A 19,817-nucleotide genomic window follows, 5' to 3' on the forward strand; every position below is an offset into this window, starting at 1 on the left:
GATTTTCTGGGGCAAAATTCTACAGTTTTTAATCCCTTCCGTTTAGGAAGTTCTTCCTGTTTGGCAATATAGGCTTAAAAATATGTTTTTAGGACATTGGTACAATTCAGCTGTTGGAAAATTAATATATTGAGGGGTTTTTGGTACTAATTCTGTGCAATAACTAAAAGAGCACCTCACTGGATATGGATGTTGAAGATGTATTCCCTAGGTGATTTTAATTTCTTCCCGTCTGTGCTGTGCACAGTCTACATGGTAATGCGGTTCCACCACATTGGTTTCATGGCTTCATTTAAAACTCAGATGGCTAGATTAGTTAGGTTTTCAAATCACTAGGATGTAAACAGTAAGAAGATTTCTGACACACAAGTTATGTTAGAGTGACTGCTTTTTTCAAACAGCAGATATCTTATAGAGAGCTTTGAACTGCATTTATTTCTAAAGCAACCGAAATTCAGTGCTACAAATAGAGGATTATAACTTCAGGAGAAGAATAAGCAGAAGGAGCAGATGAACTCTCAGGGCCATAGTCTTCCTTTGATCTTGTAAAACTCCCATTGACATCTGGAGTTCCCAGTCTGGTGAGAAAATAGACTATAAACTGAATGGAACAAAGATCCAATCCATTATTTTGGTGGAGACTTTAAAACCATACCATACAGGGACTCTCCTGTCATCTGAAAAACTGATGTAAGGTACAGAACTATTCTTTATCAAATATTTTTAGGTGGCTGTTAGGGGGCTTTAAAAAATATTAATTGCTTGTGTGGAAATGCAAATAATGTTATTTTCTTTATCTAAATTAAGAAATTTCTTGTTATTGTGCTATTTATAATTTTTTTCTGGTTCTTATATTTTAAAAAATCTAATATTAATGGTATCGAAGTTTCCTTTTCTCCCTCTAGGTCTTAACAGTGAATTCACATGGAGTAATTTTTAAAAGATAACAGATACAATTTGCTATTCAAAGAAAATTATGATTTAAAGCCACTTTTTAAAATACGAGAAGGAAAATAGGATGGATTAAAGGGTTAACTTTTAAAGATTATTATCATTGGTTAATGTTGACGTATGTCCTCTATCTCATAGATGGTAAAAGTGTTGCTTTTAAACTGGCAAATGCACTCTTCAGAAATCCTTTTCTATCTGATCCACATGGAGAGGTTAAAGGTTCAATTTCATGGCCTCTATGCAGGCAGTGCTCTCATTGGATGTAAGAATATTACCTGCAAGGATAGAATGCAGTTGTGCAACAGAGACACATTCTTATTTCTGTTTTTTAACAATTTTGTTTTGTTTTTAATGACCCTTTTATTGAATATTGGACTGAGATATAAATTTTAAAAAACACGTTGGAAAGGATGTACAACAGAAGGCTGTATATGTATATACAGTATGTCAAAAGCCTTTTATTTTTATACTTCAAATGCTCTAAATTAATAAAAAGTAATAATTACCATGTTATCTTTTACTTTTTATTTTCAAAATGCTTTAGTGGAATAGCCCCATAGTAGAAATAGCCCACAGTAGTAACTTAGGACAAGTGTCATATGGACTTTCAGTTATTCTTGTTGACTTTACTGAATCAGCATCATCTCTGGATGCAGATATAAAATCAAGTTTGGTTACATCAAGACCAAGGTTGGTACATGTTAGTATAGTAATCCTTAGAAATGTTAAGTGTATTTCTTTTTCAGAACATTTCCCCTTCATCATACATGTTTTAATACTGCAGACAGCTGACTTCCCACCTGAAGTTGTCGTTTAAAACTAGTAACCTGAAAATGCAGTTCTGTTCTACACATTCTTCCTAAAAATGGCACAGGTAGGCATGCCGAACAAAGGTATTTGGATGCAAATACTGAAGGCTGACAAATGGGTCCAAAGGTGTTTCCAATTTGTGATTTAACATGAAAATATCACATCAACAAAACCTGTCTTCAAAGAGAACTATGTGGAGGAAAGTAAATTTTATTTCATGTTTCCTACTTGTTAGAAGAGATTTGGGATATCATGATTTAAACATGCTTAAACAACAGTGTTTTAACATTCTGTTTTAAACAATGTTTTAAAATACCTGTTTATTTTCTTACAGCAATATGAGATAAAAAGTAGATGTAGGAAAATAGAGCTGATATGTGCATAGTTCCTAAAGAAAACCAGCAGATTTACATTTTAACATAGTATTCATAAAATTAAACATTCTTAAAAGATCATTTTGGTGCATTTAAAAATTTTTTTCTTGTGCTCTTTAAATATTATTTATGGAATAATTTAATTCATTATAAAAACTGCTTAAATTTTGGCTTAACTTTTTTTTAACTCAGTCTTTGAATAATTTGATTTATTTTCAATAGTTTAAGCATTTCTAGACCTTTTAGGAAAAATACTGATCAATACAATGAATTTTCATTGTGAAGCATTGAAGAGGAACATAGGAGACAAAGTTTCTATTTATTTTATGAAATATATGATTTCTATGCTATTTTTCTATATTCACTTTAAATACCTCATTGTTTCATATTATTTTTTCTTCTCACAGTTTTATTTATACAGTCAAAACTATAATCTCAAGTTGCCTATAGATATTTTTTAAAGTATTAAAATAGATTTTGTTCTTGAACAGTTTTCTCCTTCATAATTATACACCTGGCCGATCGATAGTCTGTCTTCTTCATGGTGCTGCATAGCAAATATCCATTATCTCAAGGGGGAAAAACACTTTCTAGGCAATCACCAGTTCTCCTGAAGCCATGAATAGGTGTATTCATAAACCAGCAGCATCACTGCACCACCTAGAAAAGAAAAGAGCTGTTTTTTATTGCAAATCCTCTGGAATAGCACTGGCTTTCCCACTGAATCCATGATGTCTCGCACAGCCTGTCGGGCAGAGGCTGTTCGGAATCAACAGCTCTGGAGCTTCAATACAAAGATATAAACTACTGTGGAAAATTCTCAGGATAAAATCAAGACCATCTTGAGTCTCCAGATACATTTTTCCCCATGAGTTTTTGCAACTTTCATCATTTGTCATCAGATTCTTTTTCAAGCACTTTTAATCTTTAAAAGTAAATAAATATAGGCATATTTAGTCATGTAAGGGCATGTGGCTTTCTTGCGAACAGAGACCTTCAGATTCTTCATGTGTAGGCAAAAGATTTATCTTTTTCAGTCTATAATTAGCAGTCTTAATTGCATTCAAGAAGAAAATCTCTAAGATGGTGCTTGATGGATGAGTCTAGTTTTCTGTCACAGCTTTCAAACTGCATTGCAATGTGGAAATTAGATTCTGAATATTTAAAAAATCTGCATTGCAAAACCTAACAAAAGGAGGTTGAAAGCTAATCTTCATTCCTTTTATCTGCTTCGGTTGTATATGGATTTGAACTTGAAAATTTGGTAGTGGGGGTTGGATGGCATGAGACCACCATTTGTCTTGGAAGAAAAGAGCTACATAACTGTCTGTGAAGAGGCATGCTCTGTATTATGTCAACAGGAATGTGGTACAGAAAAGCAGGCACTGAGGTTGCTGAATACCTAGCCACTGGGAGAAGCATTTGTACATGGATCATTTTATGTTCTATTTGGTGCAGTAAATAGCATGTGTCCTGTGCCCTTCAGGATAATCTCTTTTTATCCTTTTATGTCTAACTGTGTGAAAAACATTACAAAATCAAAATTTGGACAAGTATCCTGAACACAACTTAGAGAAGACTTGGCTGCATGAATAGAAGATTGACTTCTGATGGAAAGAAATAGAACTTGATTTGGGTCTTAGTTATTTTGAACACGCTGCCATATACTTTTTTTTTTTAATCTACAGGTTGCACATGTTTGTGTAACCATATACCAAAGATAATTATCTGCCTGTAATTTTCATTTTTAACCCATGAAGTTACTCTATTAGTCCCCTCTCAGCTGCTCTAGGCCTCTTGGAACTCTGGCAAACAAAAAGAGCTGCACTACAGAGGGTCATTAATATGTAGGTAATCGCTGCACTTATTCTTATTAACCATTCACAATGTAAGACAAGAATATGCAGAGTTGGGTTAGTTTTTGGCCTAGTAATAGTTGAAGTTTAAATCACAGACTTCAAGATTCTTTCATGGAAGGTACCTGATTGTTAGGCACACTGAGCTGCTAAGGCTGTTGTAAAAATGCCGAATGCTTCTCCAGAACAAAGAACAAAAATTCCAGGCTCACCTTTCTTTTCTTTTTTTACTGTCTCTCTCTCATTCTTTTTTTTTTTTTCCTCTCTCATTCTTTAAAGAAAAAAATTTCACCCTTCATTCAAAAGTCTTCATCTTTAACTCAGTGGTACCTTTCTTTCTAGGTTTCTTTGCTTTGAAGTCGCTGGGATGCACACATTTGGAATGAAGTGGAGGGCAGGTCTGTGAGTGGTTTCCAGATATTCACAGTTTGGCTTAGCCTGGACAGTCAGTTCACAAGAACCCTTTTCTTTGAGTCCAACACCACAGCAACTCAGGACCCCTCATGCAAAGCATTTAAAAAGCCAACCAAATATTTGCAAGCCTCTAACAAAACTTGGGGTCAGATTATTTAAGAGTTTTGGATGAAGGTTCCAGTCAATTACCATTTTAGCTAACCTCTCCCTTGTCACCACCCTTTTTAGGCCCATCCCTTTCTGAGAATGTTGGTTTAGGGCTGGTGCTGTGATTTCCTCTCATATTAGGTCTACTAGCAGGTTTTTACTCTGTGGTGAAGGAAAAACACCACATACTGGGAGAGATGCACAAAATTCCCCACGTTCTATTACTGGGTTAGCTTTTACACATGGGCCAATGACTAAGGGAAGGTAGGTCTGAATCCCAAATATGCAACAAAATCCATGTGTAAAGGCCTATAAAGATTGGGATAGATGGGTTGGGAATTGTGGAAGTGTTTCCTAAATATATGAAAGTGTGAGCTGTTCACCAGCTTCAATTTACAGACTCTCAGATTAATAGAAATGTTGGTTCATTGGGCTGAGATCTAAAGGTGAATGTACGTGTGTGTTTGTGTAGCAGGGTAGGAGGACAGTAGTGTTAAAAGGGAGGAACTGCAAAGGGAGAGAGGGGAGGAGTAGGAGAAGGTGCTAGGAAATAGTAGTAGTATGTATAAGTAGGTGAGTGTAGCCTGATTAAAAAAAATATGTGTGGTCTAGAGTATACTTTTGTACTTATTCACAAGGTTGCTTATAATCTGAGACTATTTGCCCTGGCGGTTGAGTCTGCAGCAGTGATTTTCTTATCTATTTACATAGAGGCAGCTGATTCTCCCTGTGGGAATGGCAGCCGGTTTTTTTGTGGGTAGGCGTCCTGAAGTGAGGCCCTGAGCCAGAAGCCTCCAGTGTCATGCTGACAAAGCCCAGGAGATGTAAGCAGCTAGTTACGGTGTCACCACTCCCCAGAGGTGACTGTGAAGATGAGTGGCTTTTGCTGTTCATGGAGGCAAGCTGTCCTCCTTTTCTCTTTTTGAAATGAAGTTGAGGCAGGAGCAAGAATGAATTAGGAGCACGAGGAAACGTTTGATTGGGCTGTTTCCTCACTCAGTGAAAAGCCTCCCCTTCAGCCAGAAGCCACTGCACACACCTCGGCTCTCACTCAAACTCCAACTGCCTGTGGCTTCTTCCTATTGACTTAAGCTGGGTTTTGGCTTCTGTCAGCCTCCAGCAAGGTCATAAATAGTACTTAATAAACAAAGGTAGAAAATTTCTAGTGGATGTCTTCAGTATCTCAAATACTCATAGACAACTTTATATTCTCAAGGTTTCTGTCTTTTACAAAGTGGTAAATATTTTGTTGCTGATGGACACAAATATCAAAAAAAGAGACACTAGAACAATGAAGAAGGAAGGATTAAATAATCAAAATATCATTACCTGGTCCAAGTCTCATAATCTTGGGAAGCAGGCCTTTGTACAAAGCTAAAATCCTGTAATGGGAAGGGAAAGAGAAACATTCTTATAGTGAAAATAAATGGAGTTGTACCTTGGCTTTATTGAGATGGGGGCCCAGCATTTAAAAAAATAAATTATTTGGAATTACACACATCTCAAAGCAGACAGCATCTTAGTATTCTCTGCAGCAAACTGGATGTGGGGAAAGAGTTAATGAATTCTTTATTACCCAACTGTGCTGGTCCTGTCCAATCAGAAACATGACTTTCATCAGTGAGATGGTTTTTGCTTTCAAGACAGGTCTTTCTTTCAAGACAGCTGTGTATATGGACAGAATGACTTTTGTAATTGAATTTAAAAGACCACAAACTCAGTCTTTACCTTAGGAAATATGATGCAGTTTATATCAAAATAATAAAATATTACTTGTTTACTGGAGAAAAAGAGGGGTGAAGAAACAAAGTAAGATTTAAAAAAATCAGAAAAATGCACATACTTAAAATTTTTAAAAGTATTTTTATAGAACTGTATAATTCTCCCAGGAGAATATAATTAGGTGGCAATTTAATGGGATTTACAGCCAGAAGACAATTATTCTCCTGCCTATATATTAGTAGGACATATACAATACTATATTATACAAACTGCCAAGTAAAAAGTTCACCTTGGCATTCTAAGGCAAACACGCAGCATATTGTCACTTTATGGTGTAAGCACATGTTTACATCTTATTATTGTGTTGTCTTGGAAAGTTTGTCATATAGTCGCAGAGTTTCTTAGACACAAGCTCCAGTTAGGAGGGCTTACTGGTTCTCATCTAAATGGAAGGGCAATACGGTTCTAACAATACGTGAGCCTTATACATTTATTAAAATAAGAATGTGTTATGTTACCCTTCTTCCTGATAGACTGTTGCCATTGTTTTAAAACAGGTTCTGTACTTGATCTCTCCAGGAACTGGTTGAGGCCCTTGAATCCTACTTTTGGCAACATCAAAAGGGATGTTAATGACTGAGGCTATTGTCCCCGAGAGAAGACCAATCCCAAATTTTCTCAAAAACTCCAAGGTTGGATCCTAAAAGAAAAGAAGAATAATATAACAGAAAGGGGAGCGGAAGCCCCTAAATCAGTTAAACACTATAAAGCAATATGTATTTAAGCAGAGCATTGCACTCCCGGCACCCTCCTGTTATTCCAGCGGAACACATTAGGATTTCCTAGGCTGGAACTTGTTTTCTTGACAATCCCATTGGCTATGTTTTTACACATGGTCTAAATTGCTGAAGTACACATTTCCTCACACAGGATTTATAAACACAGTTCATAAAGAAAGACTGGTATGGCATATGGGGATGATTTGTATAATTGGGCTTCACAATGTACTTAGTATTACTGTATCAAAACAGGAGAAATCCAAGCACACTATTAGCTAATTGGCCAGAATATTTTACAAATGACAGCAACTTCCACCATGAAGCCTACTAAAATGCTCATTTGTGTGTGGACCCCCAAATGTTAAATTAAATCAAGGCTAATCGCGGTCTGCTGCTATTCCCCGCCAGGTTTTTTGCATTTATTTTCACGTGTAGCTGATCCACTGTACTGAGAAGTGCTAGCTTCCTGTTACTAACAAACCAACTTGGGGCGGCTGCAAAACAGCCTCTGACATTCTGTGCATTATAAACAGTAGTAAGTCACTGGACTAATTGGCTGAAGAATTTACAATCCATTGTTTCGGAATCTTGTTCTTCCTCCACGGCAAAGGAAGAAAAGGAGAAAGAGAGAGCGAGAGTGAGTAAAAGAGAAATACTTCTTCGTTCTGTTAGAATTTAGGCCCTTCGCGTTGGTCTGATTTGATTTTCCACCCCTCCCTGCACTGCTTTCTGACATCAAAGTATTTAATTAGGTCTTATGTGGGAGTCACTTTCCTTTGGCCTATTTTTGTGCCCTGTGAGCTCACATTATGATTTGTTATAATGAATTTGCTGGGAAGTTCTCATTATGTTGCCAACCTCAGTTCTGTTTTCAGTCCTCTGTTCTCTGAAGAAAGGTCACATCACATACTGTAAGCTGCTGACTCCGACCCCCCACCCTATCTTTTCCCTGCCCTCTCTTTTGATCAATATTTTAGAGGGGTCATCACAGAGGAATAATATAGGGCTGTGCCACAACACTATTTTATCCAGAGGGGAAGCATACCACGCTTCAGGTAAACAAGAAAATTCAGGTCTGAGCATTACATGCTTCCAGCCTCTATGAAAGAAGTAAACTTCTGAGGGCTCTGAAATTTTCAGCTGAACCAAGAGCCAGTTACCATCACAGAAATTCCTATGTGGCTAAATATAAAAAGCAAGGGTTTGGTAATAATTCCTGGATCTGGGCCATACAGGTGCCGGGGAGGTTTAAAGGGATTTGAAAACCAACAGGGTGTTTCAACAGGAAAAACAATGCAGTGATTGCAGTATGAGTGAGGTGTGTTTAAATAATTCCCTCTCCCCCCATTTTTTCTCTTTTACAAGGAGAGAAAAATGCCTTTATGTTACTCCTCTCCATTATGGCACAGAAGCAGAACTGGAGCTCAGGAGGACAGTAAATTCTAGAGCAGCTCCGGTTGTCTGACCTCTGATAAGTCACTGAATCACCCAGAGCCCAGTGTATCCAAGGGAAGTTTTTAACACCTATCTTACCTCTAAATTGTATCATTTTTCTGAGAAATAAAAACAATAATATAAGTAAAAGTGTTATAAGTGTTGCACAAATCTGGCAGAAAATGAATAGTATTATTATGTAGCCTGTTTTATTTACTTATTTATTTATTTTTTATTATTATACTTTAGGTTTTAGGGTACATGTGCACAATGTGCAGGTTTGTTACGTATGTATCCATGTGCCATGTTGTTTTGCTGCACCCATTAACTCGTCATTTAGCATTAGGTATATCTCCTAATGCTGTCCCTCCCCCCTCCCCCCACCCCACAACAGTCCCCGGAGTGTGATGTTCCCCTTCCTGTGTCCATGAGTTCTCATTGTTCAATTCCCACCTATGAGTGAGAACATGCGGTGTTTGGTTTTTTGTCCTTGTGATAGTTTACTGAGAATGATGGTTTCCAGTTTCATCCATGTCCCTACAAAGGACATGAGCTCATCATTTTTTATGGCTGCATAGTATTCCATGGTGTATATGTGCCACATTTTCTTAATCCAGTCTATCGTTGTTGGACATTTGGGTTGGTTCCAAGTCTTTGCTATTGTGAATAGTGCCGCAATAAACATACGTGTGCATGTGTCTTTATAGCAGCATGATTTATAGTCCTTTGGGTGTATACCCAGTAATGGGATGGCTGGGTCAAATGGTATTTCTAGTTCGAGATCCCTGAGGAATCGCCACACTGACTTCCACAATGGTTGAACTAGTTTACAGTCCCACCAACAGTGTAAAAGTGTTCCTATTTCTCCACATCCTCTCCAGCACCTGTTGTTTCCTGACTTTTTAATGATGGCCATTCTAACTGGTGTGAGATGGTGTCTCATTGTGGTTTTGATTTGCATTTCTCTGATGGCCAGTGATGATGAGCATTTTTTCATGTGTTTTTTGGCTGCATAAATGTCTTCTTTTGAGAAGTGTCTGTTCATGTCCTTCGCCCACTTTTTGATGGGGTTGTTTGTTTTTTTCTTGTAAATTTGTTTGAGTTCATTGTAGATTCTGGATATTAGCCCTTTGTCAGATGAGTAGATTGCAAAAATTTTCTCCCATTCTGTAGGTTGCCTGTTCACTCTGATGGTAGTTTCTTTTGCTGTGCAGAAGCTCTTTAGTTTAATTAGATCCCATTTGTCAATTTTGGCTTTTGTTGCCATTGCTTTTGGTGTTATGTAGCCTGTTTTCTAAAGATGCAAAACATTCTGTGAAAAGATGCTTTCTTGAAATCCCCGTGACATTGCCAAGCTCTCTTTCTTTTTCAATTAAGGACAAGAATGGAAATGATGATTTGTATACACGTTGTCCTTCTGGGAAGTTTGGGAGACTGGCTGATGTGTTTGCTGAGGACCAGAGTTGGGGATGGAAGGTGAACAAAGAGACTCAATGATGGTCATTGTGCTTGAGACATGGCATTGGAAACCAAAAGCTTAGGTCTCCAGGCCATCATATCATAGTGTTCACTAGCAGGAGTAAGTGTCTACCTTTGTTTGTATTTATTTATTTGAGATGGAGTCTCACTCTGTTGCCCAGGCTGGAGTGCAGTGGCAGGATCTTGGCTCACAGCAACCTCCACCTCCTCGGTTCAGTTGATTTTCCTGCCTCAGCCTCCTGAGTAGCTGGGATTACAGATGTGTGCCACCATGCCCAGCTAATTTTTTGTATTTTCAGTAGAGATGGGGTTTCACCACGTTGGCCAGGCTGCTCTCGAACTGCTGACCTCAGGTGATTTGCCTGCCTTGGCCTCCCAAAGTGTTGGGATTACAGCCATGCGCCACCATGCCCGGCCCACCTTTGTTTTTTATACAGTTCCCAGCACAACAGTAAGATCCCACAGTGGTTCCCCAATCCAGCTGTGCTTCAGAATCTTCTGGCAATTTTACAAAATACAGATGCCTGAGTCCTGCTGCAGACCCATCTCGGGGGTGAGAAGAAGGTGCCTGCAAGTTGTTTAAAAAGCTCTCCAGGGCTCCTAAGGCTGCCAGATAAGGACCCAAGTCTAGCAATCAGTGATTTTGATGTTCCACACTGGCAAAGCAGATGGTCAGTTGCTACCCCTGTGGGCACTCCAGGGAGGAAAAGAATTTGCTTGGGATGGCCATGAGGCTATCCCTGACCACCAGCTTCTGGGCCAGTAGTCAGTTTCTTCCTTGACCACACAGCCTGCTTGAATCCAGCATCCCAGACTGGGCTTGTGTGTGTGAGGACAACCCTCTCAGCTAGCCTCTGCTTTCTTTGTCACGTGCCACTAGCCATCCTCGAATGAATGCAGCATCTCAGATGCCTCTCCCGTTCATCCTCTCCTGGCCACTGCCACCTCTCTGGCTTTAGATCAAGTTCCCGTTACCTTTACCAAGTCTTGCTTCCTTCCTGCCTGCTAGGATCTATTCTTCACAGTGATATCAGGGTTCTCTTTTTAGAAAAACAGATCTGCTTTTGGTATCTCCCTACTCAAAGACCCTCCATACTTCCTGGATGCACAGAGAATAAAGACAGACTGTCTCACTTGGCCATTGATTTCTTTCCCACATCCACAATATGCTTCCAACTTATCCTTCTAGCTTCCACTTCTACACCCTACCCTGAATCCATACTATGGTCACACTGGTTAATTCATAATTACTCAAATATACCAAGCACTTTCCCAACTCCATGCTTTTCTTCAAATGATTCCTGCAGCCTAGAATGTCTTTCTCCATCATATTCACCTATAGCAATCTCACTGCCCTTTAAGGTCCTGCTTAAATCCCACTAACCCAAGAAAGTTTTACAGATCCCCTGTCAAAATTGATTTATCCTCTCCCCTCCTCCCGAGATACTGTCTGAACAATAGTCCTCACCTTTGCTATGGCCCACTTAGTGTTTAGTATATTTTTGCATGTATCTCTGTTCCCTGCATGGCTGTGAGTCTGCACAGCATAGGAGCATGCGTTACTCCTCTTCGTGTCACCTGTTTTGCAGAGTACACTGAAGGTGCTAAATAAACTAAGATGCTCGGAGCTGAAGAAAGCAAGTTGAGTGGGGCTGTCCCCTCTACCCGGACCCCTGTTACCCTGGTGGATGCCTTTGCAAGCCCCTGGGCGGTACCCAGGCAGCATCAGGATGGCTGCCTGCCGCCTTCGGTCCTACCGCCCCACCTCCAGCAGCCGAGAACCCTACATTTCCAGCCTTTCTCTTGGCCTTCTCTCTTCCCACAAGCACCTCACTCCAGGTTAAAACATGCCTTCCCCAGCTCACAGAAGAGGTAACAATTTTAATAAAAATAAACATCGATTGAAGTACATATTTTGTGCCAGATACTGCTAAGTGCAAATGTCTAAGCATTACATCTGTTAATCTTCACAACCTTTGAGGTACGAACTATTATTATTATTCCTATTTTACAAATGAGTTAACTGAAAGGTTAAGAAGGGATTTTTTTGTTACATCCGAGTGAACCCAAGACTTTGCCTCAAGGCATAGTTTTTCTACTTATACTCCTAAGAGTTAATGGGTGGGTTGGTGGGGGAGGTGTCTAAGAACCTTCTGAAATTCTAAACAATACTTCTGTATTAGTACGTTTTCACGCTGCTGATAAAGACATACCTGAGATTGGGCAATTTACAAAAGAAAGAGGTTTAACTGGACTTACAGTTCCACATGGCTGGGGAGGCCTCACAATCATGGCGGAAGGCAAGGAAGAGCAAGTCACATCTTACGTGGATGGCAGCAGGCAAAAAAAAAGAGCGTGGGCAGAGAAACTCCTGTGTTTAAAACCATCAGCCTTCCTGAAACCCATTCACTATCACGAGAACAGCATGGGAAAACCCGCCCCCATGATTCAACCATCTCCCACTAGGTCCCTCCTACAACCTGTGGGAATTATGGGAACTATAAGATGAGATTTGGGTGGGGACACAAAGCCAAACCATATCAGCTTCTGTGTCTGTGTAGATGAGCTTTCCTGGGGAGTGTGTCTGTTGATTTTATTAGGCTTATAAAAGCTTGAAAACAATTTCATGAGACCGTTTTCCCTGCCAATATGTTTATGAAGTAAGGAAAGGGCAGTGCAGGGTTGAAAGCAAAGAGGCTGGCCGGGCGCGGTGGCTCACGCTTGTAATCCCAGCATTTTGGGAGGCCGAGGCAGGCGGATCACAAGGTCAGGAGATTGAGACCATGGTGAAACCCTATCTCTACTAAAAATACAAAAAATTAGCCGGGCGTGGTGGCGGGTGCCTGTAGTCCCAGCTACTCAGAGAGGCTGAGGCAGGAGAATGGCGTGAACCTGGGAAGCGGAGCTAGCAGTGAGCCGAGACTGCGCCACTGCACTCCAGCCTGGGCGACAGAGTGAGACTCTGTCTCGAAAAAAAAAAAAAGAGGCTAAAAATAGGAAGCCCTAATTTCCACAGGGGTTCTCAGGCAATCCACCTAAGTGAAATGATTTCCACACACATTCCTGCTCTGGAGTCTAGTTACTCACATCTCAACCGTATCCATGAACTCTGTGATTCTCAAAGTGTGTTCCCCACACCACCACCATCAGCACTATGTGAGAACTTATTAGAAATCAAAATTGAGGTTCCACCCCAGACCAGTGAATCTGGGAATGGAGCCCAGCTACAGCAATCTGTTTGAGCAAGTCCTCCAAATTATTCTGATGGATGGTAAAGTCTGAGAACCACTGCTTAATTAAGTTGATCATTCACCCTCTTTGGATCCTTGGGCTGGATAATTAATGCTCTAAGTTTCATCTTAATCATTGACCCTAAGGGGCTCTGGATGTGTTGGGAAGCATTTTGAATGTTTCCTTGGTGGAAACAGGGGTTGTTTCTTCAAGGCTGCACAACTGAAGGCAATGATATTAACTCTGTTCAACCTCTCCTATCCTTAGCTCAGTCCAAAGCCAGAATGGCTATCAGTGGGGTCACCTGATCTGAGTGATACCTATCTCATAGTTTGAGTGGGTCATTGTGTACTGGCTTGCAGCAAGTACAGCATTTCTGCTGATAACCATAATAATAAGTAACAAGGAAATTAATAGCAAAAGTAAATAGCAACAAAAAATGCTATACATGTTATAATATTTGTATTTTTTCATACTATTATGAGTAATAATGATGTAATAATAATAATATTTATTGCCAGGCACAATGTCATGTGCAAAAAGTGTATACAAAATGTATATATGATATAACAAACCCTATGAGTTAGGCATATAACACCATTTTACAGGTAAGGACATGAGACTTGAAAAGTTAAGTCAGTTGTCCAAGATCACACTGCTTGTAAGAGGTGGAGCCTGGATTTCAGCCCAGCTCCTTCTGACTCCCAAGCCTATGTTTCTTAACCATTATGTCATATTGCTTCTTGTGACTGATTCATTCATTGTGAATCCAGCCAAAAAAGATTTATTGAGTGTCTGTATATATCCAGTCCTACACTGGGTGCTAGAGTTGGGTATGAAGGTAAATGGTCCAGAGAGGGGACTGGGAGTGGGTGTCTAAGCAACTATTCTGGTTTAATGTGATTAGTACTGAAGTGGGGGTGTGAAAAAATGGAGGGCAAACATACAGTATGGAGAGGAAATTGCTCCTGGGATTTCACTGAGTCCTGTAAGATGATATCTAGCTTCTGCCTCTTAAAGCTTGGCCAGTCGTTAGCTGTTAACGAAGTCAACAGAAGACCTATTATTATAGTGACTCACCATATTACCTGAATGGCTAGCTCTCTGAATTGAGAATCACATGACCTGGAGTATCGTTTTGCCTTTTTCCATTAATTTATTTTAAAAACTGGAGCAAGAAGATGAGAATGAGAAGACACTCACTCTGAGTCAGGTACTGGGTTAAGCCCTTTGTATATTTAAGCCCCACAACACCCCCCGAGGAGACGAGGTACCTGAGCCATACAGAAATTTCCTACCTTACAAACGGATATAGTCTTGAATTAATCAAAAGAGAGCTAAAGTTCTATTATTTAGAAGTGAAGAAGCCAAAGTATTGGGGACTCTGAGACTGCCACATGTCAACCAGTTTTAGAGACATGTACACTTGCCTCTCAGGGCTGCACCCTAATTCAACATGCAAGGAGATCACCTCTTAGGCCAAGATAAGACTTAAGTGACAGAAAATAAAAATCCCAGAATCACAAGACTAGGAGTGAATTCAGAATGCCACCTAGCCTAAGTCAAGTATTTTGAAAGGATCACACATAAATTATGTAAATGAATATTAATATTGATGAAAAATCTATTATGTTATTAAAAATTTCCAACTTAATTCCATAATTAGCTCCAACTGTCACCAGTTAGGAACTGTTTCTTGTACTTAATTGATGTTCCTCACCAATAAGCCTAAACCATTTTACTCCAACACTTTGCTCAATTGCAAGGGCAAGCAACTGTTAACTACTCTTGATGTAATTCACTGGAATTTAAAAACTGTTATTGACTTTGAGAGGCCAAGGCAGGAGGATAGCTTGAAGCCAGGAGTTTGAGACCAGCCTTGGCAATATAGTGAGACTGTCTTTAGAAAAATTAAAAATAAAAATAAAAACAAAATCTCTCTGTTACTGTAATAGCGTTTTAATTCCAGTACACTTAAAAAAAGTTCCTTTTAAATATTTATTTATAAGTGGTATGTATTATTTCCTCATCTATGGATCTTTTCCTCTAAATATTTTCTGGTTTTTCTTATAAATCATGTGATATAACTAAACTGGAGCTGAGTAGTCTGAAATATTAATGAATATTGCATGCATTGACTTTATTCTGTGATAATAATATGGAAAACAATTCATGCAGGTTTTAAAAATGGTTTAATTCCCTTGCAAACATTTTAAGGCTGAAATTAATATTTCCATTCACAAATGAGATAACTGAGACAGAGAGAAGGTATAAGTTTGCCAAAGACACATGGCTAACTAGTAAATACTGGAATTGAGAATTAACATCAGGTTTTCTTGCTAGAATTCTCTGGCTGTTTCCATTACACTGTGTGATCTTTTTGTGAGTGCACAGCTGAAGAGATGTGTTTACCAGCCCCTCTTCAGGGAGATCAATGAGTTTCTCTGACAGAACATATTATTTATAGACTCTTTGTGACTTAACAAGAGACATCAAGAAGTGATCCCAAAACGCTGGCGGCTGTGATGTCCCACAGCCTCTAAAAATTCAACATCAGAAACATGATCATATGACTCAAAACAGTTAACACCCTACATATTTGTAGCTAATTTAACCATATAGTCCAAACTATACAGCCAAGAGCTAAAGACAGCATAAGTAATTTAAGGCAATGGCACTTGAGGAGATAAAATATGTCCATTGAAAGAGGCATATGCCTCCCCTTTTACCTTTCCTGGCGTGGGCTCTGACATCTGGCTTCGTTAGCTGGCCAGCTGGCTGCTAGCTTGGTAAACAGAAACATCGCCCATCTCAGAGGTCTTTGTGGTTACGGTCTGGGGTCTTTAAGAAGGCGTTTCACCCAGGGATATGCCAGAAGAAGGAGGTTAAGGAAGATGAGAAAGCAGGATTTGTCAGCCAGTGAGGAGTGGGGGTGATGAGGGACACAGGGCAAGAAGCCTGTTTCTCTGCAAAAGGCAAGGTTGAGTAGAGGACAGCAATGGGGCTTTTCATTTAAGGGAACTCAGCATTAAAATCTAATCTTAGAATCTTCCCACCTCATGTCAGCCCAAATCACATTTTCTTTGATCTCTGCAATTAAGTCACCCTTTAATTCCTCCTGGTACTGCACCAAATAGGGTGGTCCTACAAGGAGTTACATGATTTTGGGGGTATCACAAAAGTATTTCTTTGCAGAACTCAATTCTGTGACTCATTCCCATGCCCTCTGTAGCACATCACTATCACAATAGGTGAAGTGGAGGTTGCAACGCAGTCTTTCATTTCCTTAAGGCTGCAAGCCGGAGGTGGTACCTACATGAAGCTCATGATGGATCCCTTCATGAAGGAACTGCAGAAGATTTACGTAGTAAATACATTTTTGAAAATTTCATTTTTTTGAATCATTTTGCACACCTTAATTTCAGAAAATCACTTAAAAATTTCCCATTTTATCCTGCTGAACAAGGCACTGAATGGAGGATGGATGAGAGCGTGGTTAGAGGGATTCTCCTCTGGCTAAACAGAAGGGCTCTGCTGTGAAAGATGTGAACATATGGTAGCCCGAAGAAAGGTTGGATGAACATGGGAGAAAATGTGGAAGGCTTGCTCAATGGATCTGCTGCTGACAGGCTGGGAGGGGAAGCTAGGATGACAGATGAGAGACTCAACATTAAAAATTATCATCATGGACTTTAGCACTAGACTGAACCTACAAGATTAAATTTAAGCATACTGAATGTAAAATTTTGAATTTAGACAACTACACAAGTTTAAGATGAGGGAGATGACTTGATTATAGTTCATGTAATCTAGGGATTTTAACTGATCATAAAGATTTATACATATCACATATCTAGTTTTTTTATTTTTTATTTATATTTATTTATTTATTTATAATTTAATTTATTTTATTTTATTTTTTATTTTTATTATTATACTTTAGGTTTTAGGGTACATGTGCACAATGTGCAGGTTTGTTACATATGTATCCATGTGCCATGTTGATTTCCTGCACCCATTAACTCGTCATTTAGCATTAGGTATATCTCCTAATGCTGTCCCTCCCCCCTCCCCCCACCCCACAACAGTCCCCGGAGTGTGATGTTCCCCTTCCTGTGTCCATGAGTTCTCATTGTTCAATTCCCACCTATGAGTGAGAACATGCGGTGTTTGGTTTTTTGTCCTTGCGATAGTTTACTGAGAATGATGTTTTCCAGTTTCATCCATGTCCCTACAAAGGACATGAATTCATCATTTTTTATGGCTGCATAGTATTCCATGGTGTATATGTGCCACATTTTCTTAATCCAGTCTATCGTTGTTGGACATTTGGGTTGGTTTCAAGTCTTTGCTATTGTGAATAGTGCCGCAATAAACATACGTGTGCATGTGTCTTTATAGCAGCATGATTTATAGTCCTTTGGGTATATACCCAGTAATGGGATGGCTGGGTCAAATGGTATTTCTAGTTCTAGATCCCTGAGGAATTGCCACACTGACTTCCACATTAAGACAGGCTCTTGTTTTGTCGCCTAGCCTGGAGTGCAGTGGTGCAATCTTAGCACACCGTAACCACAACCTCCTGGGCTCAGGCGATCCTCCCACCTCAGCTTCCCGAGTAGCTGGACTACAGGTGTGAGCCAGCATGCCTGACTAATTTTTTAATTAAAAAAAAATGTTTTGGAGAGACAGAGCCTCACTATGTTGCCTAGGCTGGTCGTGAATAAATAAAAAAAATCAGCCCCACAAAAGTTCCACCAAAAATTTTTTTTAAATTACTATTATACTTTAAATTCTAGGGTACATGTGCACAATGTGCAGGTTTGATACATAGTGTCATGTGTATAAATGTGTCATAGTATACATGTGTCATGTTGGTTTGCTGCATCCATCAATTCATCATTTACATTAGCTATTTCTCCTAATGCTATCTCTCCCCCAGCCTCTCATCCCCCAACAGGCCTCAGTGTGTGATGTTCCCTACCCTGTGTCCAAGTGATCTCATTGTTCAATTCCCACCTATGAGTGAGAACATGCGGTGTTTGGTTTTTTGTCCTTGTGATAGTTTGCTCAGAATGATGGTTTCTAGCTTCAACGATGTCCCTGCAAAGGACATGAACTCATCCCTTTTTATGGCTGCATAGTATTCCATGGTGTATATGTGACACATTTTCTTTCTTTTTTTTTTTTTGGATAAATATAATAAGGTATTTTATTGTGAAATTGGTATCTATATTTTTTTTTATTATACTTTAGGTTTTAGTGTACATCTCACAATGTCAGGTTCGTGTGAGAACATGCGGTGTTTGGTTTTTTGTCCTTGTGATAGTTTACTGAGAATGATGTTTTCCAGTTTCATCCATGTCCCTACAAAGGACACGAACTCATCATTTTTTATGGCTGCATAGTATTCCATGGTGTATATGTGCCACATTTTCTTAATCCAGTCTATCGTTGTTGGACATTTGGGTTGGTTCCAACTCTTTGCTATTGTGAATAGTGCCGCAATAAACATACGTGTGCATGTGTCTTTATAGCAGCATGATTTATAGTCCTTTGGGTATATACCCAGTAACGGGATGGCTGGGTCAAATGGTATTTCTAGTTCTAGATCCCTGAGGAATCGCCACACTGACTTCCACAATGGTTGAACTAGTTTACAGTCCCACCAACAGTGTAAAAGTGTTCCTATTTCTCCACATCCTCTCCAGCACCTGTTGTTTCCTGATTTTTTAATGATGGCCATTCTAACTGGTGTGAGATGGTATCTCACTGTGGTTTTGATTTGCATTTCTCTGATGGCCAGTGATGATGAGCATTTCTTCATGTGTTTTTTGGCTGCATAAATGTCTTCTTTTGAGAAGTGTCTGTTTATGTCCTTCGCCCACTTTTTGATGGGGTTGTTTGTTTTTTTCTTGTAAATTTGTTTGAGTTCATTGTAGATTTTGGATATTAGCCCTTTGTCAGATGAGTAGGTTGCAAAAATTTTCTCCCATTCTGTAGGTTGCCTGTTCACTCTGATGGTAGTTTCTTTTGCTGTGCAGAAGCTCTTTCGTTTAATTAGATCCCATTTGTCAATTTTGGCTTTTGTTGCCATTGCTTTTGGTGTTTTAGACATGAAGTCCTTGCCCATGCCTTTGTCTTGAATGGTATTGCCTAGGCTTTCTTGTAGGATTTTAATGGTTTTAGGTCTAACATTTAAGTCTTTAATCCATCTTGAATTAAGTTTTGTATAAGGTGTAAGGAAGGGATCCAGTTGCAGCTTTCTACATATGGCTAGCCAGTTTTCCCAGCACCATTTATTAAATAGGGAATCCTTTCCCCATTTCTTGTTTTTGTCAGGTTTGTCAAAGATCAGATAGTTGTAGATATGTGGCATCATTTCTGAGGGCTCTGTTCTGTTCCATTGATCTGTGTCTCTGTTGTGGTACCAGTACCATGCTGTTTTGGTTACTGTAGCCTTGTAGTATAGTTTGAAGTCAGGTACCGTGATGCCTCCAGCTTTGTTCTTTTGGCTTAGGATTGACTTGGCGATGCGGGCTCTTTTTTGGTTCCATATGAACTTTAAAGTAGTTTTTTCCAATTCTGTGAAGAAAGTCATTGGTAGCTTGATGGGGATG

The 19,817-nt window shown here is 39.3% G+C and overlaps 1 protein-coding gene across 2 annotated transcripts in view; it reads right to left on the bottom strand.

The window, feature by feature from the left end:
- Nucleotides 1-13: 13 nt before the first annotated feature.
- Nucleotides 14-19,817, bottom strand: part of SLC25A21 (solute carrier family 25 member 21) — a 523,509-nt gene continuing 503,705 nt past the window's right edge. The window contains exons 8-11 of one of the 2 annotated variants that reach the window (XM_032180289.2): nucleotides 6,793-6,974; nucleotides 5,882-5,934; nucleotides 2,738-2,795; nucleotides 14-578 (exon numbers count right to left, since the gene is read on the bottom strand). In XM_032180289.2, the coding sequence (XP_032036180.1) occupies nucleotide 578; nucleotides 2,738-2,795; nucleotides 5,882-5,934; nucleotides 6,793-6,974 (294 nt within the window). In that variant the 3' untranslated portion in view covers nucleotides 14-577. Of the gene's footprint in view, nucleotides 2,796-5,881; nucleotides 5,935-6,792; nucleotides 6,975-19,817 lie in introns of both variants that reach the window. The other variant, XM_032180288.2, reaches the window with a different exon arrangement.

Source organism: Hylobates moloch, unplaced genomic scaffold (assembly GCF_009828535.3).
Source record: "Hylobates moloch isolate HMO894 unplaced genomic scaffold, HMol_V3 SCAFFOLD_16, whole genome shotgun sequence".
In the NCBI taxonomy this organism is placed as follows: domain Eukaryota; kingdom Metazoa; phylum Chordata; class Mammalia; order Primates; family Hylobatidae; genus Hylobates; species Hylobates moloch.